The sequence below is a fragment of the Lonchura striata genome, chromosome 2 (genome assembly GCF_046129695.1).
Source record: "Lonchura striata isolate bLonStr1 chromosome 2, bLonStr1.mat, whole genome shotgun sequence".
NCBI lineage: Eukaryota > Metazoa > Chordata > Aves > Passeriformes > Estrildidae > Lonchura > Lonchura striata.
In genome coordinates this window covers 30,988,884-31,013,708 of record NC_134604.1, presented here as the reverse complement: position 1 = coordinate 31,013,708, position 24,825 = coordinate 30,988,884, and the positions used below count along the sequence as shown (strand labels likewise).

At 41.3% G+C, this 24,825-nt stretch overlaps 1 protein-coding gene across 1 annotated transcript in view; it reads left to right on the top strand.

Annotated features, from left to right (window-relative positions):
- The first annotated feature begins 2,624 nt into the window (after positions 1-2,624).
- TEAD4 (TEA domain transcription factor 4) overlaps positions 2,625-24,825 on the top strand; it is a 36,626-nt gene continuing 14,425 nt past the window's right edge. Inside the window, exons 1-5 of the mRNA XM_021548976.3 lie at positions 2,625-2,717; positions 19,068-19,132; positions 19,737-19,799; positions 23,593-23,727; positions 24,513-24,556. Coding sequence (XP_021404651.1) covers positions 2,711-2,717; positions 19,068-19,132; positions 19,737-19,799; positions 23,593-23,727; positions 24,513-24,556 — 314 coding nt within the window. The 5' untranslated portion in view covers positions 2,625-2,710. The remainder of the gene's footprint in view (positions 2,718-19,067; positions 19,133-19,736; positions 19,800-23,592; positions 23,728-24,512; positions 24,557-24,825) is intronic.

Genomic DNA, 24,825 nt, shown 5'->3' with positions numbered 1-24,825 from the left:
TGAGCAGTTGGAGATGTTTTTACTTGGTGTGAAACCTGCTGGCTGGAGTGAGATTTACAGCTCCCAGTGCAGGTGATGTGATGAATACACTTGCTGTCTCACCTTGGGTTTTGTTCTGAACCCTCTGTTTTTCAGCCTTTCAGCACAAGTTAAAACCAGCCTGGGCCTTGTGTTTGTGGATATTTTAATGTGTGTTAACTATGGAGGGTCTGCAGAGCCTCCAGGGAATAGGGGTGCTTGGGGAAATATGAAAGGAAGATTTGGAACTGGTAACTTCTCTTTCCCTGTTAAGTGTCTCTCTGTGGAAAGCTTATTCCTCTACACTGATTCCCAAGCAGGACAAGCTCTTAAATAGCCATGTAATTTTTTATTAGCATCTGTCAGTGAAAGGGAGAATGTTTGGCAAGGGGAGCAAATGTTACCCTTCATTTCAGGGTCTCAAAGTGACACTGCGGCCGTGGTGCCGTTCACAGTGTGCTGGGATGTCTGCCCCGGTGGTAAAAAAGCCAAGTGTGAGTTCCCCTCTCTGCCTCTCTCACCTCCCATTTTATTATTTGTTTCCATGTTCATTAAAGCTCTGAAACTGTATACCATGGATCAAAAGGGTTGAAATAATCTCATGTAGGTGCTGAAATGGATGGATGGGCTGTGGTAGGCCATTCCAGTGATTTGTGTGTTTCAAATACTCTCACAGGAAATAAGTAATATACTGGGTTTTCTAAATGTCTTTGTGAACCATTTGTTAAAATGCTACATAGTACAGTGTGTCTAATTGTTTGTCTAATTTATATTGCCTATATTGAAATTAGTCAAAGGCACACTACTGTCTCATTTCCTTAGCTTTTGGTGGGTTTTAGAGATGTAAAATATGTATCTGCTGCTGTCTAAAGTCATTAATGAGCAGCAAAACCTTCTGAGAGCCAGTGTTGCCAAATCTTTACAATTTCAGGTTTTGAAATGTTGAAGTTTTAAAAGAATTTCAGCTTTTATTAAAAAAAAAAAAAAAAATCTGGTCATTATGGTCTTGGAGAAGATTTTAAAAGCACAAAATCCAAAGAGATAAGAAACTAAATAAAGACTTGAAAAAAGTTTGTCAGAAGTTTCTGGAGCTATGAGCTACGAGCCCTGAATTTTTTCATTTCTGAGGTTGAATGAATGGACTGCTTTCCCCCTATATCATCTATGGCATGGCATAACTGCACTTTTTTTTAATATAACTAATTTTTGACAAATACCACACCCAAATTTCTCCTGTTTCCCTTTACATTTTCACTGTGATATTTCTGAGCTGGAGAGTTGCCTTGTCAGACTTCTCTCCTTACTCATGTTCAGCGCAGGTTTGATGATTTTGTTGCTCTTGGAAAAAAGTCCTTTATTCTGATTTTCTTGCTACCCAGCTCAGTGTGAGGGAGGGAAGTTTTGAACTGTCTGGATTTTCAAATGCTGGCTTTGTAGCTCAGATAACAAAGCTATTAAAATGATAAACAAACAGCTTTGGGATTAAGGCAGAAGAATTATCTGTTTCTTTAGAAGCCATTTGTCTCCTGCCTGGTTGACTGGAAGTGTCTGTGTGGTCTGAAGTCAATTTCTCAATGAGTGTTTCAGCAGCTCCACTCAAAGGTTTCAGCCTCTCCTGTAGGCATTTATAAGTAGACTATAATTTATTGTAGTTTTCAAGAGCTAGCAGCTGCCTGCTTAGGTCCAATGTGAAACCAATTTCTGCTTCTGCCCAGTGGCAAATCTAATAGCTTGAGACTCCTAAGTGATGAGGGAGCAGAGAGGCAGAGGAAACTTGAAGGTATTTGCACAAATTTGTTCTGAAGATGAGCAGTAACAACAGGCTAAGCACCTTGGTTCTTGACCTGCAACCTGGTGCTGTCATCCCTGTACTCATGGTGCCTTCTGCTCCTGCCAGGATATGGTGCTGAGATTTGGAAGACACTGCATGAAACTTTCTGGCTCCAGGAATGGCTTTTTAAAAGCACAGCTGATCCTTGAGAAGAAATGTCAGTGTTAGAAGTGACACCAGCTACTAACTCTGATCCAGTGAAACAGTATCTAAGAAAATTTCAACCCCAGTGTTCAGTGATGACTGGATAATTCATCACAGCTTTAGTCTTTCACACAGACTGAATCCCTCTGTGCGTGCTTCAGAAAGTTAAATAACAGTTACATGGATAATGACAGTGCAGGGAGAAAGAAATATAGGAGATAAAGACACAAGAAGACTCCTGAGGCAAACTGGGAAGTGACAGAGTTAATGAGCCGAGGAGAGATTGGAGCAGGCTGTTTTGCAGGATTTGTAGAGAATGTTTTCATCTCAACATAAATAAAAACCCAACATATGGTTGAGTTATTGTTTAAGATAAACTTGAAGTAAAAACCTTTTTTTCAACTTGTTTTGCTTTAGTATGTCCTTGGAGGGTTTCTAAGTGCCCGGTGGGATGTGCTTGCCGTTGCAGGTTCTGAGTCTGCTCCTCCGCGTGGCACCTTGGAGTTTCTAGCTGGCACCATTACCTCCAACGAGTGGAGTTCTCCCACCTCCCCTGAGGGGAGCAACGACTCGGGGGGCAGCGAGGCCTTGGACAAACCCATCGACAATGACGCCGAGGGCGTGTGGAGCCCGGACATCGAGCAGAGCTTCCAGGAAGCGTTAGCCATCTACCCGCCATGCGGCCGCCGCAAGATCATCTTGTCGGACGAAGGCAAGATGTATGGTAAGGAGAGAGAGAGAGGCCACAACACAGCGCTCCAGACAGCCTGCCCCTGCCCCAAATGATGCTCTGAGTGAATTCCCTTCTCTCAGGTGTTCCCAGGCTGGTGCTGTTGGTTGCCTGGAGTTGTATTTAGGAAAAAGGGTGTGAAGATTTTGACATTTGCGAAGTAGAAAGAGTTATAGGTATCTTTTTCAGGGGACTATCCATAAGGTAGATCTCAGAGTTGAGCATGCTACTGAGCTAATCTTTATAAATAAATACATGGCTTCATGGTGTGACAAAGCCTATCTTTTATGTTATCTCTTGCTGCTGTCTTCAGTGTCTTGTTGGAGGTAGGAACAGGTAGTGGTCTGTATGTCTGGTGCTACAGGATAGAAGGTCAGCTCCTGAACCCCTGAATGGCTCTGCTGCTTTGCAAACACCTACACTTTAACTACCTACACTTTTCAGATCTTAAGGGCAGAAAGTTTTATGTACTCCTTTTCACTGTAGTTTGCCTTCTCACAGCCCTGGCACAAGTATCTTTCACCTGTGGATTCTTCTCATCTAGCTAACTAGATACCCAGCCCTGAATACAGAGAGGCTCTGGGTTGCAGCTGCAGAAGAAGACAACTTTATATGTGGCAGACATGCTTTTGAATTGTGTTTTTTGACCTTTTCCACAGTTAAAATTTCTTTTGATTTTGGTAACAAAAAGCTGGTCTGGCCTGGATTCTCTTGCTGAGTATTGCAAGAAGCCACCTGGTACTTCTGTGACTAAAATGCAAAGCAAAGGTTGAATACCCAGTCTTTGGTTTTGAGTCCCAAGGTGGACAGTTGCTCAAAACACTAGCAAAGATCTTATGGAAGACAGCCCTCTTTCTACCCAGCCGGTGCTTGATTTTTTTTTCCCCCCACACTTTGGAATCTGCCTGTCTTCACAGGCCTTATCATGGGATGCTCCGTGCATGCCCCGGAGCATGCCCCGGAGTGGAGCTTCCTACAGGGCACTTCACAAGTAATTCTGCAGGTTTCTGTCCACCCATCAGGCCATTGTTCCCTGAGCAAGGGAATGGATTGCTCTGACTGTGGGAGCGTGGGTGGGGTCTTGTTTACATGGCCTTATCTGCAGTGGATGGTTTTACTGGGTACACACATCATTGTACCTGGGAAGAGCAATAGGGGTTGGGTAAGGCTGATCACCCTGAGGCTAATCTAGGACCAGTATTCTCAGGCAGACATCAGTTCCTGCTCCGTGCTCTGCGGTTGTGCTATGGAAACAACCGGGGAACTGATTCAATTTAAAACTAACAGGGCCAGAAAGGGGAAAAGATGTGAACTTTAATTTGGATACTGCCCAGCGTGTTGTGCTGGTATTCAGAGAAAGGATGCTGATATTTGGGAATGAGCAGTCATGACTGAGGTTAAAGTAAGACTGCTCCTTTAGGGGCCAATGCTTTCTTAAAATGTTACTCAGACTAAAATATTACCTGAGAATCCACCCCATGGTTATTAAGCATGAACTAGTGACTTGACTCTTGTTGCTCTCTGTCTACACTGCTTTTCATGATGGGTGACTTTTAAAATTACTAGTGAAAAATTACAGTTGTGTTTTAAGACTTTATTAATTTCCTGAACATTTTGCATGGCCCCTGAAGCATTTCAGCTTTGGAGTGAATGTATCAGAGCAGAGAGTGAAAGACAAGAAAAGAAATGAGAGCAAAGGTGAAGCACAAAGGGATACAGAAACCAGTGACACTTAGCTGGGCCTGACTTAGCATGGATTGGTGTTAAGTGGAACACACCTAGTTGACTGGACTGGTGAACTGCAGAAGGTAAATAACCCTCTTGTAGGGTGAAAAGTTTAGGGTAGGCTTAGGGAGAAGAAGTCAAGAGCTTTTCTGCAAGCCCTCCCCCACTATTCCAAATGGGACAGTGTCCCTGCTTGCCTTCAGTGCACCTGTTCCTGGTGTGGATGGTTGGTTCAGTGTGCTCCTGACAGAACCCAGGCACTGATTTATGTCCTCCTTTGCTTACTCGTCTCCAGGATCCAGGCCAAGGAAGTGGGGCCCTGTCTGGGATCTATAGAAAGATATGACCAGGCAGGGAGAATAAATATAGTCCCTGATTTCATCTTCAGTGCTCACAAGCCAGCTTGTGGAACAGGGCAAGCTCACTGTGGAGCTGGCCCTGCTGCTGAAGGGGTGGTTATTTATCCACCCTGTGACTGACTTGCACAGAGCTCTCTGAACCAGGGGGTGAGGTGTTACAGAGAGCTGTATATTCCCCTTTTTCCTGACAAAACTGGGACCATTTCACTGTTTCTCATTGAGGAGTGTCTCATTGTTATGAGCAAGATGTTCCAGATCTCAGAATTTCTTCTATGTGCAATTTATATGCTTCTCATCTTTTGTGAAGCAACCTATTGTCAGTGCAAAGTTGGCAGCTTTTAGCTGAAGTGTACTGAGGAAATATGAAGAATTTGTGCTGTTCTGTTTAAATGCATTTAAAATTGTACAGAAAGTAGGGTTTCATCCTCTACAGAGGACTCACACTCATGTTTCCACACCTCTTCAAAATTGGCTTGTTAACAGCTCTTTAGACAACACTCTGCTGATTTCAGAGGGAACACAATTCCGTCTTCACTCCAAAGTCAGTCAAGCTCTTCTCTGTCCACTGATAATTTGTGTCCCGATTCCTTTGCTGCCTTTCCTTTTGTTATCTTTTTCCATACTAGACATGTTCCATTTCTGCATGGAGTCAGCGTCCTGAGTGAGTAAGCTCATGGCACAGCCTGCTCTGGGTGCAAGCCCTCACTGGCCTTTCCAGCAGGCTTTACTGACCACCTGCTTAAGGCACAAGCAGCTGTCTTGTGTGATATGGAATGCTGTCCTTTCTCCTAATCGTTGTGTTGGCATTAGAAGCATTGAGTCTGGGGCACTTTCTGCTCTGGTGACTTTTGGTACTACTAAGGACTTGCAGAATAATTTTGAGTCCTGCCTACTAGAGCACTGTGGGGATACAGTATTACAAATCTGTCATTTATGTTTTCCAACTATGTTTTTCCATGGGATGAATCATACCTGTAGCATTGGCACTAAACAAACTCTCACAGAATTAGGTGTTGGGTGTCTGCTGGTATCTTCAGTACTGATGTAGAGAAAGGAGAGGGAAAGGGCTTAGTACCTTTGTGAGATTTACATGGAGATGCTGAATAGACCAGGTCTCCCAGCATTACTGAGAGCAGAGAAATAAGAAATAGTAACTTGCAAAATGATCCCTTTTTTGACATTACAAGAGAAACAATAAGATCTTGGAAAAAACTAATGATTACCTTAGCTGTCCAGTGTTCCCTTCCACTGCAGATACACCTGGCTTGGAGCACCTTTTTTGCAAGGGGGCTAGAATTGGTGGCAGTTTGTTAGATGGCTGTTCTGAAGGAGTCAGTAGTTTAGCAGCTGCTTTTCAAACAGCTCAGCCATTTCTGTGCTGAGCAGGGAGGGGCAGACAGCTGGGGGCAGTCATCCATCTCCCAGGCCGGTGCCATCTGTTTGTGAACTGCTGATAGGAAATACTTAAAGATGTCCAAAGCTTAGAGGCTGAGTGATAGAAGCAGGACAGTCAACCACGTTACTAGTTAAAACTTGGAGCAGGCAGTGGACCACAAAGTGTTGCTTTTACAACATGACTTAAGATGGGCTGAAAGGTCAGGCTGATGCTAAAAGCTATCAGGTCACAGGTGGTCCCTCCCACCCCTGTTCTGAAATGATTAGGTAAATTTACAGTCTTTATCTCAAAGGGATAAGTTATCATTTCATGTTTTCTCCAACCTAAAAGAGTCACTAAAAGTAGAATTGAAAAGCAAATGCATAAATCCAAAGAAGAATAAAGCATGCACTGCCTATCCCAGTTCATAAACACTTCTCGAGAGGAGGGAGGAGCATGGCTGTTATTTAAAGTATGGAAACCTACAAAGCGAGAGTCTTCAAATGCTTTCCTCTGCATTGTAGTTTAGCATCTTACCTGATAATGTTTCAGTCAAAGCTATTGAAACATGCTGAGAATGTGCTCAGTTGACTCTCCAGGTAATTGCAAAATTTGAATTTCAGCTGTGATATCCCTCAGAGAAATACTTCTGAAGCTTCTATCCCTTGCATTATTATGACCTAGTGAACTCCAGAACAGGCCTTTATCCCATTATTTTGGAAGAAAAAAGAAATCTCATATTTTAAACACTAGAAGACAGACAAAACTTGGATTAGTGGACAATTGGTCAGGATGCAGACTTTGCCCTCCCCTCTGGTGGTAGGTGTAATGTTGGAGTTGCTTAATAATGAGGTTTTGTTTCACTCAGTCATCTTTCAACTCTGCTTTTGTGTGGCTCTGGGTCTTTGTTGTCTAGACCTAGATGAAGCCAGACTTCTGGAGACATTAGCAGTGGCTTAAACTTCTGCTGTAGTTTGTAATGCTTTTCCTTCCATCTCCTTTGTAAGCCAAGTTTATGGTTCTTTGTGTTACGCTGTATGTCAGTTTAACTGGTGTTTTCTCCATGCAAGCATAAAAAGAAAAAATTTTGCATCAATTCCAAGCATTTCTTGAATATTGAGAAATTTGCCACTTTTGAAATACCAACCCACCAGGAATCTTCTTGCAGTTAATAGTACTGGCTGTGGCATCTTTTCTTAACATGCTTAGTACTGAACATAAATATAGTAGCAATCTTATTGTGTACTGCATGTTATCAAAATTATTGTGACTCTTTTTGTGAGGGTTTCATTCTGTTGGTTCAATAAAGGGCACATATTTTTCCTGTCCCTTTTGATTTTTTTTAGCAGCTTTATAATCCCATATTTATCTGTCAGGCTTAAAACCAAGTGAGCTGTGTAGTACTATGTTTTTTACATAGTAAAAATGTAAATGTAAATGTACATATACGGTACTTTGTATATATCTGCAGCAACAGAGTTTTCATCACGTTTAAGTGACTTCATTGGCAACATTGCATTTACCTTATGCCTCTTCCTCTGACTTTTTAATTTTTAAATTTCAAATTTTTAGTAATTCTCTAAGATATAGTTGATTTGTAGTGGAAAGGCACTTGGTTTGATTTTTTTTTTTTTTTTTTTTTTTGTTTTTTTTTTTTTGCATTGTAGATAACACATCCAGTTTAACTGATTTCTAATTTAGTAGGTCACCTTTATGTTTTGTTGGTGTATCCACTCACCTGCCATTTAACTGAGACACTGTTTATATTTCATTTTTCAGCCTTTTCCCTTGTTGCATGTTATTTTTTTGCTCCTGCTCTTCTTCTGGATAACTTTGCACATTTTCACTGATTTTCTGAAAAGTTTAGTTTTAAAAAGCCTTAGTGTTCTTTTATATTTTAAAACCCGCTTCCTTCTTTCACAATTGGGTTCAATACTTATCAGTTGCTAATTTGCTCTTACAAATACCAAATGTTCATTAATGCTTAAAAAATTCAGATTGAATGCAAAATCTGGGAACAAAAGCCATTTTCATGGAAAATGAAAGTTAATAGTGCCCAGTGACTTGGGTTTCTTCTCTCTTTAAAACCAATGTATGTAAAGCTATCTTCTGGACAGGTTTCTGCAAACACGTTACCAGAAAGATCTCAAAACCATGGAGTGAGTTCTGAGAAGAGCAAGCATACCAGACTTAACATTGAGCTCTGGGGGTTGAAGGGACTGATTTAGGAGGAAAGATTAAAGTAGCTAAATATACATAGCTTGGCTAAGTGATGACTGAAAGGTGGAGGGTGGGGGGGGACACATAATAACAGTCTAAAAATATTTGAAGGGTGTTAACATTTAGGAGGGAGAGGGATTTTATGTGGAACATGTGAGCATGACTAGGATTAATGGAGGAGAAAGAGAGAATATAGGATGGATATCTGCAAAGGCTTCAGGACAACAAGGTGCTTGGTGCTGAGGGATCGCTCCCCTCTGAAGAACTATAACAGAAGTACTGTTTTGGGGGGCTATTAAAATTGTATCAGACAAAACCATACGGATTGTATTTGTAAAACTAGTCCCAAAGAATGTTGTGTGCGCGTGTGTATCTGTATTTTACCTGACTGAGAGGATTCCAGATGGGAAGTGCTGTGGTTTTACACAGGAGACAAGAGAACAGTGGGCATTAGGTGGCTTTACACTGTAAATGTCTGCATTTTTTTGTAAATTTTTAGTATTGTGATTCATACTACCTGTGGTTTTGTGAAAGGAGCATGTTTATTTAACTGAGCCCTTCCTCAGGTCTGAAACAAAAAGAGCAGACTTCTAGGTAAATTCCAGGAGTGCTTTCTCAGAGTTTGTCTTCTATCAATTAGCCAAACATTGAGTAGAGAACGATGAGACATTTCTCAAGAAAGGGTGTGCATAGACACAGAGGGAGCTGATAATGTCAATATGCAGATTGTGTGGACACCTGGCCTAGGCAAAAAACAACTCCTGTTACTTCTTCAGTGCAAGTAAGAAAAACCTATCAGGTGAACTTTCTTTTAAAGTCTCTTTCAAAGGCATTCCTTATTCCTTAAGCAAAACCACTGTGAGACAGCATTACCTTTCCATTTTCTAGTACCAAAAGTGAAGGGAAGGTGCTTGTTCAGAAAAAGCCAGTTTTACAGCCAAAAGAACAAGCAGTATTCTCATTCATGTAGGATCCAGATAATGAGCACAGGAGAACTAGGGCTGTCTATTGGTCTAAGCAGTTGCTCATTAGCTAATCCATAACAAACTCTGTATTGTCTGTGTGTGGTGAAGAGCTGGGCAGCAAAACTGGGAAGGCTGTGTGCACTTTGTGCCCAGACAGATGGTCTTGTTAATCTGTTGGTCACTGGCAGAGCTGACTGAAACCTCTGGGGCCTGGGTACACCTGCTGCTGAAGGGTGCATAGCCAGCAGCTGTTGCTCATTGCTGTCACCTTGAACTTGTGACCCGTCTTCTGGGTATTCCTTTAAGTTCTCAGTCTCACTCCATGCACAGAAACAGCCGGAGTCTTGCTTGTCTCCAGCTTCTTGAACAGGAAATGACACTTTTAATGTAAAATGCCTTTAGAATCACTCCTCTTTCCTCTTGGGTTTGATTTGTACAATAGCTGCAAATGCCTTTCCAGGAGCTTTGGTTGGAATCTGTGGGCAGGAGTGCAAGGAGTGTAACCAATGCTTGCTGAGGTAACCCAATAGCAGTGCCCAAGCTGTTGACTGCAAAGTGCTGCAGACTCAGGCCAGTTTCTAAGCATGGCAGTGTTGCAGGGAAACACACAGCATGTGTGGCACTCAGTTCAGTGCTGCTTTCAACCCTGACTGGGGATTAGGAGCATTCCTGCATATAAACACTTCTTTGGTTGTAGAATCACAAAAAATGGTGGTGGGAAAGACCTTCAAAAATAATTTCATCAGCTCCTGGGCTCAGAGGCAAAAGCAGCTGTACTTGAGATGTCATTTTTAGTCTGATCCTTTATGGCTAAAGTTGTGGGAAAGTGATTTGGCAAATCTAGATATAGAAGGTACCTGAAGCACCTAGATATGTGCAAATTCTCTTCTGGATCCATGGGCATTTTTAGGTATCTCTACAGCTTAAGTAGTTTTGTCATCCTCATGTTCCTGCCTAAATCATTGTTGCCCGGGTATCTATCAGACTTACACTGTAAACTCAGTCAGGGAATATGTACTTAAAGAATCTGGAACATAATTGTGCTAGTATTAGAAGAAAGAGGGCAGGTTGGGAAGGAATAGGGAATATCACAAGCTACTGTAAGGAATTTTCATGATCTTGGCAGAATTCACCTATTGCCCAGATCAGTCCCTGGGTGGCTATGCAATTATTTAATCTGTGTTTCTGCTAGGTTTTTCTGTTCACATTCTCTTTTCACCTGTTACAGAGTAAGGTGTTACAGAGTATGACATCTTCAACAACTATCCTTGATAATGTTGGGATGGTGTGGAACTGTTGTGTTGAGACCAAGAGTATATTTCCTTCAGAAATGGTGAGATGACCTCACAGGTCACAGCAGAGGAAAAGAGGGAGTTGCCACTCTTGTTTCCTTGCTCCCTAGCTCTGCTTCCAGTTTTGTGCCCCTGTTCTTTAGGCAAGCTTCAGTTTCTAGCAGACTCCTTGTGGATACATGTTAGATTGCTGAAGAGATAGCAAACCAGGCTGGCAAAATGAGCTGGACAGATTTCTGCCAGTTTAGAGTTGAACTGACCCATGAAACAGTCTGGTGAGAGGGAGGGAAGGGAAAAGGCAACCACATTTTTCAGGAGTGTGCATTTGTTTGTGCTGATTCTATAGCTTAATGGCTTTAAATGATCACAACTAATGGCTGCACTGTAAATCATGATGCCATGAACTGAAGTCCAGTGGTGGCAGCCATTCCACTTAAAAAAAAAAAAAAAAAATCAGTATTCATTTATTCATATAATGCAAGAACAGTCTCTGGGTTCTTTTGCTCTCATTGGGGCTACTGTGAAATTCTCAGTCATTTGGCTGGGACTGGGTTGTGGTGTAAGTCTTGGGTGCTAAGTGAATCATTCATGGCTCTTCACACGACTGAGCCAGACCAGAGCAGCTGCCCTGAGAACTGCATGGCTGTGCTGGTCATGCAGCAAGTAGCTGCACAGATCTTACAGACCCCTTTTAGCTCTAATTTCTGTTGTAGCTGAAGCTTTGAGTGCTTGGTCAGCCTGTCATCTGGGCACATGCACAAGATTAGCACTTGGGGCAGAAGTCTGCCAGGAACTCTGTACTCTTGCTGCTGGCAAGGGCAGCTGACCACAAAATCAGTAGAAAGGCTTAAGTTTTTGCTATCCCTTCAGACAACATCACTGAGAATTGCTTTCAGATGCCCCACAGTTATTAGAAGGTACTGAAATGAGCAGACGTTTATTGATCTAAGGAAGAATTTAGCAGTTGTTTAGGTCTGTAATGTAGAACTCAGACTGATGGTAACTGGAAAATGCAGTTACAGTTAAACATTGGTTTCTGTGCTACCCTCAAAAGTCAAGTTTCCCTGAACCCGGGCCTTGGTGAGTAAGGTGCCTTAGTGCCCCAATAAGGTCGTTCTCAGGTGTCCCAAGAAAATGAATCTCTTGGTTTGACATGTCTTTCCATGTAGGATTGTTATTGTCCATTTCAGGTGTTACCTGATACATTCCCTGGCATATGAAGGACTCGTGTTATTATATGCAGCTGCTTTGGTGTAATTGTGGGATTTCCCAGCCAAACTGAATCTAAAAATTTTCTGTAGGATTCTTATCAGTCTTAACCTTGGGAAGTACCAGAACAAGTCCCAGCTCTGCTCCTTTTGCAGCCCTTAACATGTATATGGAAGAGTACTTATTGGATGGATTAACTTACATTTCTGTGGCCTGAGGCGATAATGTGGGAAAACACAGCTGATGAGGACATCAATTTATGCACTACTGAAAAGCACTATTAAAGACTGAGGTGTGGTGAAGAGCTGCATAGCCTGGAGCTTCCCATTAGGCTGATGGGAAGGGACTTCTGCCTTCCTACCTTAGAAAATGCTTACCTTTACAAGGAATAACTCCACATACCCTTGGGGCAGTAATTAGAAGGCAGTTTAACGCTGTTTAGCCTTTAGACAAATGATGCAAGCACAGGAAGTGCCATGCCCATTTTCTTTCCAGCCTGTTTATGTATGAGGGTTAGGTGGAGTACAGTTCCAGGCTACAGTTTCTCTGGTGGCAAAACTGGTTTAAGAAGTTCTGCACCGATTCTTCCTCTGTTCTCTTTACTGTGCCACTGCCGTGGTTAATGTGACCACAAAATGAACTAGTTCACCAATCCAATTAAAAATAGGCCGATGGGGGAAAAAAGAAATCAAAACCAACAAAATCCACATGAGGATGGGTAGTTTTATTTTTTAAATTATTGGTATTTAGAGTGGTGCATGTCCCCCTTCCCTTTTCCCATCAATTCCGTTGGTACAGCTGCACACAGGAGTTGATGGAATGCTCCGGGAGGAGGAATGGCCAGCTAAGAAGAGGGAGATGTCTTCACTTTGTTCTAGTTACACCCATGGTGACTGACTTTTCATTTATCTCCAGTACTTGTTTGGAACCAGTAAGAGGCTTCCCCTAAGCTGCATGGTCTGTAATTATTAACCCCCAGCCATATACCCTGTGTGAAGCATCTTAAACTGACCATCAAGAACCAGCAGTTTTAAAATGGTGCTAGCACTCTTTGTGTTTCTGGCTGTGAATTTAGGCAGTGCAGTGGCAAAGGGGAGGAGTAAACACCTTTCCAGCAAAAGACCTTTTACACAAGAGAGGGTTTCAGTGTTTAGACCAGTTAGTAAATGAGATAACTGAATTTTATGACCTTAGACAGATGAATCACCTGACTTCCATGTGAGGGGCTTGACTGGGACATTCTGCCCAGCAAATAAAGCTTTGAATTTGTCATTTCAGAAGAGGAAGGAGCTCAGAACTTTCACAGTCAAAGATAAAAGCTGGTATTTTGGGGAAGAGCTAACTAGTGTTAGTCACTTCAATGTTGTGTTTTCAGGGTTTGGCTGTTTTGATGTTTTTCAGAAATACTGACCTATCCTTCTTTGATTCTTTATCACAAAATCCCCTTACTGTAGGCAGTGCATGAGCTCAGAGAATCTTTCTGTGGAAGGTTCATCCTGAGAAAATTCAAGCAGGGAATACATGATCAGAGGAAATTTTCTTCTTCCAGCTGAGTATAAAACTCATTGGTGTGTAAGTCTGCTATGAGAACTCTAACCTGACCATTGAGCACTGAAATTCTGCTCTGGTGGGGTCAAAGATGTCTTCATAGGATGGATCAGTGCCATAAAATGCAATATGGTTTTCCATGGTCATGAGAAATGATCACTGTGTGATGGTCATAGTGATGTATTAAATTCCATTATTGCCTCCTGAGTAGAGGAACCAATCAAAATCTTCTCACCAAGGCTCTGGTGAAAAAACATGGTTTGTGATGAAAAGGAAGTCTTAATAAAGGTAGCATTAAAACTAGATTATATTAGTAAAAGTTGGATGTCTGTGCATCTTGATAACCATCAAGAAGACAAAAATGTGGTTTCTGACAAGTGTAGCCTAGTTCTGGAACAGCTGATGTCCAGGAAGACATTTAGTATAGTTGGGAGGAGGAAGCAGTGGAATGAGAGATGGGAAGTAAAGTTGTACAGGGAGCTATGGATGGGGCAGACCCCAGTGGCAGTTAGTTCTGTATGGTCATGCAACCACACTGCTTTTGTCTAAAAAGTGTCTTTCTGATAAGACTTGGTTGGCAGTTAGTTTTACTTTGTATGCACAGAGAAATGCTGACAGATGAGGCGTCCCTACCTTCCCTCTTTAGTCTAGATTTATTTGTCTGATGCACACAGTTCATTATGTTTATGCTGATTGTAACCAACAGTTAGTTAAATAAGTTCAAGGACATAGTCATGTCCCAGGACATATCAGTAAGTGACACAAAGAGATTGAAATGAGAGTTGAGATGGCTTTCTTGACCTCACTTTTATAAACCTTTCACTGGATAAAGCTGGATATTTGCTTGTCTTATAGAACTACTTATAGGTAGTTGTAATTGTTTGCTTTGGGTACAGAAAGATACTGAATCTGCCAAGAAACATGACACTTCCATGCCATTTCCCACTGAAAGGATTTTGATCACTGTATTCTTTGATCTCACTTTCTTTGGCAACAGGTGTGTGAGGAAGTGTAAGTCTTAAAAAGATACTGCTTATGAGAGGCAGAAAAATTAATATACCTTTACTAACAGAAAGTCGGCATGAAGCTTTGAGGTAGGACTGGAAAATGCTTTCTATGGTGATGGGAATTCCCTTCGATTATCCCTCTTCCTTACAGGAATACACTTCTCTGCAGTTATATTCAAAGGTGCACAGGTGTAGAATGGAGAATCCAAAAGCCTCCTTATTCACTTCTCTTAGCAATTCCTTCCTGCATAACTATCGAATGCAAAATTTTGCAATTTAGTGCAAGACGGAATGGGAGCCAAATTGCTGCCCTTGGAAATTTATCTGTTAAGAATGAGAGGTAAAGAACATATGGCAGTATCTCTTGACTGCTTTTTTTCATGGCCTGCTTCCCAGGGGAAGGCTCCATGGAGGATAGAGGTGCTGTGCCACAGTTGGAATGTTGGCTGGAGCTCTGTGAAACCCAATGCGCGGTTTCGACAGAGGAGTCACAACTGTTGGCAGGTTCTGGTGACCATGGCAGATCTCAGCAGGAGTTATTCTAAGAACACAACATATGATCAGATTACTGAGGGACACTTTACATGGCTCTAAAAAATGAACCATCTGACGGTTTATGACAGCTCTGTCTGTTTCAGCCAAGTGAGGAGTGCTGGTCTTTGCTGACCCTGCAGCCAGGGTTGTCAAACAAAGAAGGTGCCTTCCAGAGCCTGTGAGCTTTCAAACTTCCAGCCACAAAACACCTGCTTACATCTAACTACTGATAAGAAACACAAAAGACATTTAGGACTTGCTTCTCTTGTAGTTTTGATTAATGGTAATTTGATACTGCCTTGCTGCAGTTTACTGGTCTTGGCAATTTACATAGTTCTATATTTAGTAATCCCTTTGATGAATGTCTTGGTAGAGTGATCTGTTTGTTTGTTGGTGTTATTTTTTCTGTTTTCCCTTTTTTTTTTTTTTCCCTTTTTTTTTCTTCTTTTTTGTGCTTACCAGTGTCTTTATTAGCTTAATATAACCTGTCACTTTTCTGTTTTAACCTGACTGTGAGAACACACTTCTGGAATACAAAGACTGTATGAGAGATATTAGCAAGTGGGAAATGAATTCTAAAACTGGAAATTTTGATGATCCACAATTAGATGCTCAATGTGTAGAGTTTCTTTCTACAGAATTTCGGTACTGGCATCTAATATCTGCAATTTGTACCACAATTTCCTCTCCCACTAGTCTTTTTTGGTGAAGTACATGGCCTGAGAGAACTTTGCAATTTTTTCTGCTGCTGTTGTCAAAGACAAACAGTTAAATGCACACTTTTGGAAATACTTCCCAGTTTCCCAGGCTTGACTACAATTTATTGTCTCTCCTCCCTGCTTCCTACTCTGTTTCCCTTCTTTTGTCCTCTCTAACACTCAGTCCCTCTTAATTCCTTTGATGAGGTGCTGGTTGATGCAGGAGCTTGGCATCACTTGTGTAAAGGTTTCTTTCTGCCAGTTTCTGCTTTTTTTTCTTTTGTTTGATTTTGTTTTGTTTCCCCTCTGGTGCTACTTGTTTTTAGCTGCTTCTCATTTCTGCATGGGTTTTCAATGGGCTGTAGTCCTTTCAGAGTTTTCTCTGCTCTGGCATGGGTGCTGCAGTTGCCTCAAAGTGTTTTTCTGTCATGGAGCAACTTTTTCCAAGATGATTTTCCAGCCACATCCCCAGGAATGTGCCCTAGCATATGTTATCTTTCCTCAATTTTCATCTTTTTACGTATCTTGTATTTGTAAAAATATTTGTATATCTCCTGTGCATTCTCATGTCTCCTTTTGTGGTTCCTCTTGTATCTCCTAATGTGTCTCCTGTCCCTATTGCTCTTGCCCTTTCCAAAATACATTCGAGCAAGAGTAGCTTGTGCTCCTCTTGTTGAGGATATGATGGATTGATTGTTATTTTCATCCAGTTTGGTAGTGGCTGGAATTGACTATGACTGGCACAGAGCTGTTCATGGCATCCTCTCATACTGATTACCCCTACAGCCCCTTACTGCTGCAGCAGAATAATGTTCTGTCAGACTGTTCAGCCTCTGTAATTTCTTTACTTAATTTGACACACTTTACATATGAATTTGCTCCATAAAATTTATTGTATCTGGTTGAGAATCCATTGAAATTAGTTTTGCAAGGATGACCCATAACTGAGCCAGTGTCTGGAGAGTTCCCATGTGTTCAGATGTTCAGTATAGCCTGATATGTGCCCTTTAGAAATTTGCCTGAAATTCTCCACATCATTTCTTCTCAAGGCTAGTCTTTCCTATTTTCCATTAACTCATTCACCTTGCCTCTCTAAGGGTCCTCTTGTTGAAACAAAAATTTCCCTTCTTCTTTATAAATAATACGGTTTGAGTGCCTTGTTTTGTTCAGCACATTTCCAATGTCTGATGTGTGTCAAACAGTCCTGAAATTTCTTACGTCGGAGTCTGTCTGAGAAGAATCACTTCAGTTGTTTCTTCCCTTTCAGCTTGGACCCATGTCTAAACAGATGGAAGCTTTGAGAAGTCATAAATGTTATTGTTGGCACTAGAGGAAGGTGGTGTGGATACGTGTTGCTATAATTGGTCTCGGCTTTGTGCAAATGGTTTATGCGGGTTGGAAGAGCGGCCAGGTGGAAGGTGGCAGATCAGCATCTGCTCCCACCAAACTCTCCTGGGCATGGCACTGTGCTCAAGCAGAAACTGTGGGAACCATAAGAGGTCAGTGTTACATGGCAGGGCATGGTGTTTCTGGCACAGACACGGTTCCTAATTTGTGTTTACAGGAGCTGGAGCTGATTTCTCAGCTACAGACCTGTTTCTTCTCCCAGGGGAATAAGGGGAGCTGTTGCAGTGACACCATTAGGGAAAGATTAAGGTCTGTGTATGTAAAACACTTTCCCTTTCCTGTGTATGCATTGGTTGTGTTTCATGAACCTGGCCTCACTGCAGTCATAGACATTTGCATTGTTCTGTTTCAGAAACAGATGGAATTAAGGGTTTCTCCAGTGTCTCCCTAAAGGGTCGTTTGGTCAATTTCAGAAAATTCAGCAATTTCAGTCTTTCCTTGCATACACTTTATTTCAGGGTTGAGTGAAATAAGAGTTTAAAATTAAACCAATTTACTGCTTTTTCATGGAAAATTTAACTACTGGAATAGTTAATAGTGATAGTTTAATACTGATTTCACTGCTTGTCTTTTGATGTCTGTGATGTCCTAATACACAAGTTTTTTGCCCATAAGCTTTCCACAGACAATACTGGGGTTTTATAATTTTCTTATAAATAAACTTCACAAGAACTGTGGCTTTGTTTCCCAGTCCATTCCTGCTTCATTCTGCAAACACTTGCAGCCATATCAAGATGTCTCACAGCCTTGCAGCTCCTACTCCCAACTTTATTGCAGGACCATCTTGATACTACTGTGGTCACCCACAAATGTATTATTTTGCAGACCCTGCTCTTTGTCTGTCGTGTTTTCTGCTTTGAACCATCCTAGAGTTCAGATGTGTAACTGCTGCCTTTCTGTTTCTGCTCCTAATTCCTCCATCTCCAGAAAGACGACAAAATCCTTGTAACTGCTTAGATGTGTTACATTGGGAGCCAGTGTAATAAAGCTGGATAGTCTGCCTGAAGGAGCCTGAAAGCACTTGTAATTCACTGTATCATATCACACTGATAAATTCTGTGTAGCTGTTTCCATGTGCTTCCCCACTGTTGTTTATTTTCTTGGACTTAGTTACACAGAATGACGGGCTCCTCTTCAGATTGTGTAGTCTGGTCCTACTGCACTGTCCAGTAGGTTGTTACTATCCTCCAAGGATGGAGACTACAGCTTCTCTGGGTAGCCTGTGCCAATGTTTAACCACCCTTAGAGTAAAAAATATTGAGTTTTTATTTTTCTTTTTTTTAAAATTGTTTTTAGACACAATTTCATGTGTTAATTTGTATCAGTTGTTTCTTGTTCTGTCACTGGGCACTGTTGAGAGGAGGTAGATCCCTTTTTCCTTTCATGGCCTCCCATCAGGTATTTATTATTATTGATTAAAAAGTGCCCCTATGTCCTCTCCAGGCTGAACAGGCCCAGTTCTTTCAGCCTCTCTTTATAATAATAATTATGATTATTATAATCATAATAATTAATACTAATTATTATTACTCTTAATAATTTTTGCTGACTTCTTGCTGGATTTGCTCCAGTGTGTTCACGCCTTTTTCATGCTGATGAGGCCAGACCTGGACTTAGTACTCCACATGTTGCCTCAGCTGTGCTGAGTGGAGATGAAGGATCACTTCTCTCGACCTGTTGGCAACTGGGATTTGCCATAAGTGTGCATTGCTGCCTCACTGTCAGCTCATTGTCAACTGGGACCCCATCCATCCATTCAGCCAGTTTTCATCAAGCCCCTTACCCAATTATTTAGTCCAAACTTTGTCAGTTTTTTTATGAGGATGTTATAGGAGACTGCTCCTAAAACTCAGACTTCTACCATGTGCACTAATAACTTATTTTCAGAGAAAGGAGTGTGACAAAATCATCTGCTACTGATCTCTGTAGATACACTCTGGAATTATCTTTTTTTGCTGGGGTCATTGCTTTCTAAACTTGGATTTGCATGACTTCTCTGTTCCAGGCCGAAATGAGTTGATTGCCCGCTATATTAAGCTGAGAACAGGGAAAACACGCACAAGGAAACAGGTAAGTGTGCAGTTTTCCTTGGAAGGATTAGCTCCTTTGGACCTCTAGAGATTATGAGGGCTAATGAGAACAAATTTCCTGCTGTTCGCTTGTTGGTAGTTTCTGACTTCGCTGAAAGGAGGTTGTTGTGCTGAGCTGGTTAGTAAGAATGGCAGGAAGAGTCAGTTTAGGCATTTTACAGGTTTATAATGCTCCTGTCTGCCAATTATATAGTGACAAATTTTTGTACTGTTAAGTAGTGTGATTTTATTTGCTTGGCCTACTAATGAGTATTCCAGTGGTTCTCTGCATGAAGATTTCTTGTTCAGCCCAAGCAGCAATGATGATTTTGAAAATACCTGGTGCATGAGATGAAAAAGGAATCTTTGTTATTTGGGAATGAATATCTAGGCTATGCTGGACAAAGCACTGAGCAGCCTAGACCTTAGATAGCCCATCTTTACAGACCCTCCAACCTATTTCACAGCACTTGAATTATGTTCAGAAAAGTAGCTCCTTGTTACCCCAAGCCCTCCTACCCCCAACCCTCAATAACTGCCTAATTCTACAAGAGGCTACCAAATATTCCTCTGGAATGAACATGGAATTTTGTCTTTCAATGCAGGTATCTAGTCACATCCAGGTCCTGGCAAGGCGGAAAGCTAGAGAGATCCAAGCCAAGCTCAAGGTATGATGGATATCCCTTAGCATATCACACAATGCCCCCCAAGTCAGCCATTCCCTCTTTGAATAGCCCTAAAAAAGCCTGAGATTAGTCACTGAACTGTAGTAAACTGGAGAGGAAAAGGTTCTTCCCAGGAAATGTTGTGCAAACATTCATTATTGTTGAAGCTCTGTGACGTCTGGAGCAATTCTATTTAAAGAATAAAGTAACAATAACTTTTTAAATTTCATGTGTCTTATTTCTACCTCTGGTTTATGCTGTTGTCATTCAAATCTGAAAGGCTCTTAGGCTTAGGAGTGCACAGAGAGTGTTTACCTGAGCAGGAATTGTTTATGGTTACAAATGCTGACCAGTAAGCAATTGCTAGTGTTGTGGTGGCCTTGGGAAAAGGTGGCATTACAGTTATTACAGCACCAGCTCCACCTCTCCTAGAGGTGGTGATGTGGAGTTGTCCACTTAGAGGAAGCAATAAAACCAGCTGTCATCTTCTCAGGTAAAATGGTGCTAACTGAATAGACTTTGCTCTTTGATTAATTCAGACCTGATTTGAAGAGGCTGGAGCTAATGAGAAAGAGAAAATGGTTGAATACTTGCTTGAGAAGAGCTCTGTTTTCCTTTCCATAGGTAAAGCTCCAAGATCACCCTAATGAACCTCTTGACATTTATTTCCACTCAGATTTGATGTGGGGAAATGGTTTATGTGCTCAGACTGAATTGCCAGAAATGTTGAGAAGGTCAAGTTTGTATGTGACAATTGCAGAAGAGGGTGTCTGTCCCCTGTTAAAATGTGAGCTATCCAGAAAGGGCTTGCTGAGCAGGATGTGAGGTCTGAGCCTTGTTATGTTTCACTGAGACAGCCAGAGAAGGAAGGTGAATGCTGACCTTTCTGTTTGGTATGGCCATAAGTAATCTGGAAGGAAGAGAGTTTGCTTTCCTGCTTTTCCATGCTTCAGGTGACAATAACTGTGACAGCCCAGCCCTGACTGCTGAGGCATGGATGTTAGCATGTGCTTCCTCTTGGCTGCCTGGGCAGCTCCTCGCTGGGCACCAGGGCAAATGGACTGTCCTGAGTGTGAGCTGATGGCACTCGGCTGCCCAGTGCTGACGTGCGTGCAGCTCTGTTGCAAGCGGCGATTGCCTCTAAGCCATGGCAGCACCCCCCACATCCCAGCCCCATTTTAGTAAGCTGTGCTGTGTCTTTTATTAGCCTGTTGTGTTTCCAGCTGCTCTGATAAAAAGAAGGAGGCACAAATTACAACTATCTAATTCAGTGCACCCAGGTAGGGCTGCCTAAGCTCGAAACCTGTGGTGCTGTTAAGTGGTCAATTCAGGTGGAGGCCTGCTGGAGAGGCAAGTCAGAACGAGCAGGAAACAACAACTGCCCAGGGTGTTAAAAGCCTCACTGCTGCTTACATCTGTAACCTTGATTCTGTTCCTTGTGTGTCACAGCTCTGGGGTTGAGCATGATTGAAAAGCCAGTCAGCCGAGCCTGCTTCCACTTAGCTGACAGGAGCTGGCTGGTTTTGTTCTCGGGGAACGAAGGTGTCTCAGGGAGCTCCATGGAGCCATTGGCTGCTGCCCTTTTACACCACCCCGGCCATGCTGTGAGCTCTGCCCAGCTGCCTGCAGAGAACCCTTCCCCAGGACCAGGCTGTTCTTTCTGCCTGCAGTGGCAGGTCGAGAGCACTGATTCAACTCATTTACTTCTTTGCTTTCGCTGGCCATATCCATAGAGAAAGGAAATAAAATCACAGAAACTGCTGCCCTTCCTCCAGGGTCCTGCTGACAGCTGTGTGCTCCCCTATCACTGCTCATTTTCCATAGCAAGTGCACGTTTTTGTGTTTATATCCTAGCGATCAGAACAGCTACGTGATGGCTTTTCAGAGTAGTGACTGCAATAATTCCACCTCCACACAAACTGGAGTGTCTTTTTTAAATGTCCACTGTGTCTGTAAAAGATACAGCTGGAAAATAGGGTAAGACTTGAAGAAAACTGTGTTCCCAAAAGTCAGTAATTTTTCCATGCTCTGAGTGGCTAATAAATATCATCTGCACTAAGGAAAAAAGTGGGAAATTGTGGTGATATGATGGTATCGTCATCACCATCATAATCACCATCATCATTATGTGTTTTAAGAATAATAAAAGAAAATACAAACATTGCAAGTGTTTGGTCAAAGTTTTTATCGCTCCTTTTTTCCTTTTTTTAATTTTTTTTTTTCTTTTTATACTGGAAAACACTTGAAATTAGTATAGAACTGAAACAGAAAGATATCTTTTCTAAAAGCATGCTCTTTCCAGCAGTCTATCAAGCATTTAAACAAAACAAAAACACAGCAGGGGTTAATAGATAAAATACTTTTCTTCCCTAATTATTTTACATTTTCTTTTACTTTCAATACCTCCACAAGTAAATGCATCTTCCCCATAAACTGAGGTAGATAAATACAATTTTTCCAGTGAGAAAATAAGGGAAGGAAAAAAATCCTTTTCTGCAATGGCACATGGGAAATAGTCTTTATATATATATATTAAGAAAAAAACCAGAAAATAATAATTTCCCTTAATAAATGTAGGTTATCCTTCAATTATTCTCTAAGGTATAATTTAAACTGGATTCTGAAAACATTTCCCGTAGCTTTGGAGAATATTAAGAACTTCCTCAGCATTTAAAATGTTTCCCTTCGATTCACTTGAATGGTACTGACGGGAGTCACAGATGCTGTAAAAAAGAAGAGGTGTAAGTTTTGCCCATTTCTACTGATCATTCCACTTGAATAGTAACATGTATTATTGAGATTTTTGAAGATGCCTCCTCCACTTTTTTTTTTTTTTTGTTAGACAAATTAGGATATTTGGGGTTTGAACTTTAGAGAACCTTAGATAAGTTGGAGGAGTTAGAAAGAATGGAGGCCCAAGGGTGTGAACTTATTGCAGTTCAGTGAATGCATGTGGGAAGTGAGAATTCCTGAAGAAGATAGTGAGGGCTGTTGTACCTCTTTCAGCAGTTTCTTCAAGTTATGAATTAATCTGTGAGTTTTCCGTGGTAATTATAATGACACAGATAAATGTGGAATGTTTGAAAGATTAAGATTAATTGTAGGGGATTTAGGAGGAAAGGCAGTATATGAGTGCTTCTGTTTGCCTATTTAGTCCTTGAAAGAAGAAATGAAGAATGCTGTTTGTTTTATATATACTTCAGACTGTACTGTCATTGCCTGTAAGAATGTGTGTAAAATCTATAGTCCTGTTAAAATACAAAAAGGAACATCCCTGCATATGTGTCCTGGAGATTATGAAGGTTTCAAGTTTCCCTGAAGATGGGGATAAAATTATAAACTCTACCTAACACTAATGCAGTCCCAAATTGAGGTAGTCGTTTCTGCAGTGATGATGACGATCTCTTTTGTTTTTTTTGTAATCAAGAATCTTTCCCATTGAATATTCTTACCAATTATTAAAACACAAGTCAGCTAGGGGTGTACTTTCCACAACAAAGCTTTTCAGCTGTGTGGTTGAAAGCCCTCAGACAGAAAGGATGAATGTTTAGCTGTCTTTAAACCCGCATTTCAGAAAGCATTACTATTCACATCTGAAGCTATAGTAATGACTCATAGACTTACAGCTTTAAAGAGTTCTTAGGACAGTTATTGGTGAGTTTGCTGCCCAAAATTTCAGAGGTGCTTATTCCTGACACAGAATCTGATGAGAATTCTGGTTATAGACCATTAGAGCTGGCAACTAGTTAATCATTATAATAATCCTGTTTTTTTCTGTTTCTATTCCTGCTCATAGGATCAGGCAGCAAAAGATAAAGCCATGCAGAGTATGGCTACAATGTCATCTGCCCAGATTATCTCTGCAACTGCCTTCCATAGTAAAATGGCCTTGCCTGGTCTCCCACGACCAGCCTACCCTGCTGTTTCTGGGGTGAGTGGATCAGTGTCTTGGTGGAGTTTTGAGAAGACACTTGACTATTTGAAAGGATGTTGGGACCTGCTCAAGAAAATTTTGAGAACTGAGACAGAATGGGCCAAAAGGCATTGTCTCTGTAGAATAAATCTGTCATGTTTTGGTCCAATTCTTTGCTCACACTGACGTAAAACAATAGAGTTTTACTGCGTAAATTTTTTTTTAATGATAAAAGGGAGGGAACACTCAGTTCCGTTGGATTTTTGTATCACTTTCTTAGTCCAGCATCTTTTTGGAATAAATCTGTTTGGGCCATCCTGACCCTTTTTCAAGTTTGTATTTCTCATCTTATTCTCAGCATTTTGATCAGATGGCCCTTACATAAAATCCTTAATAGAGAAGGGCCTGTCAGCATCCCTGTACCTATGAGTTGGGCTTATTGATTTTTGTCAAAATAACTCCTGTAGAACTTTCCTGGGGAAAATGGTCCTTCCAAGACAGTAAGCATCACAAAAGCTTTGGAGACAGAGCACAAGGTGCATGCATAATTGTTAACATTAAATATCACTTTTGGGTCGGTTTTTTGTGTATCATTACTAGTAGTGTATAGAATGAAAAAAAAAAAAAAAGACCAGTCAGCATCTCCACAAGAATGAAACCAGGAATGTAAAAAGAAGAGAGAATTCATTCACATCTTTAAAGGTCTGTGAGCTTGAAGTTTGTTTCTTCAGAAAAAAGCAAGCCTTCCTTTTCATCTCTGTCCTAAGAGTGGTGACTTCTGCCTATGTGTTGTTCTCTTGCAGTTTTGGCAAGGACCATTGCCAGGCCAAGCTGGATCTTCCCAGGAGTAAGTATTCCTTCAAGTGAGCATCCAAAGCAGGTGCTTCTGCTGCTTTTTCTGCTGCCTGAGGAACATAATTAGCTATTACAAGATCTGTGAAATGCAAAGACCTTAATTTTTCTTACAGTAGTGTTAAAATGGAGCTGAACTCTCCTGAAAGCTGTGTTTACTTGTGGATGTTGAATGTGTCTGAATTTGGGCCTGAAAGTCTGAGAGGCATCCAGCCCAGATCTATATCCACTTGCATAGATATAAAACTACTTGTAGTTGAAAGA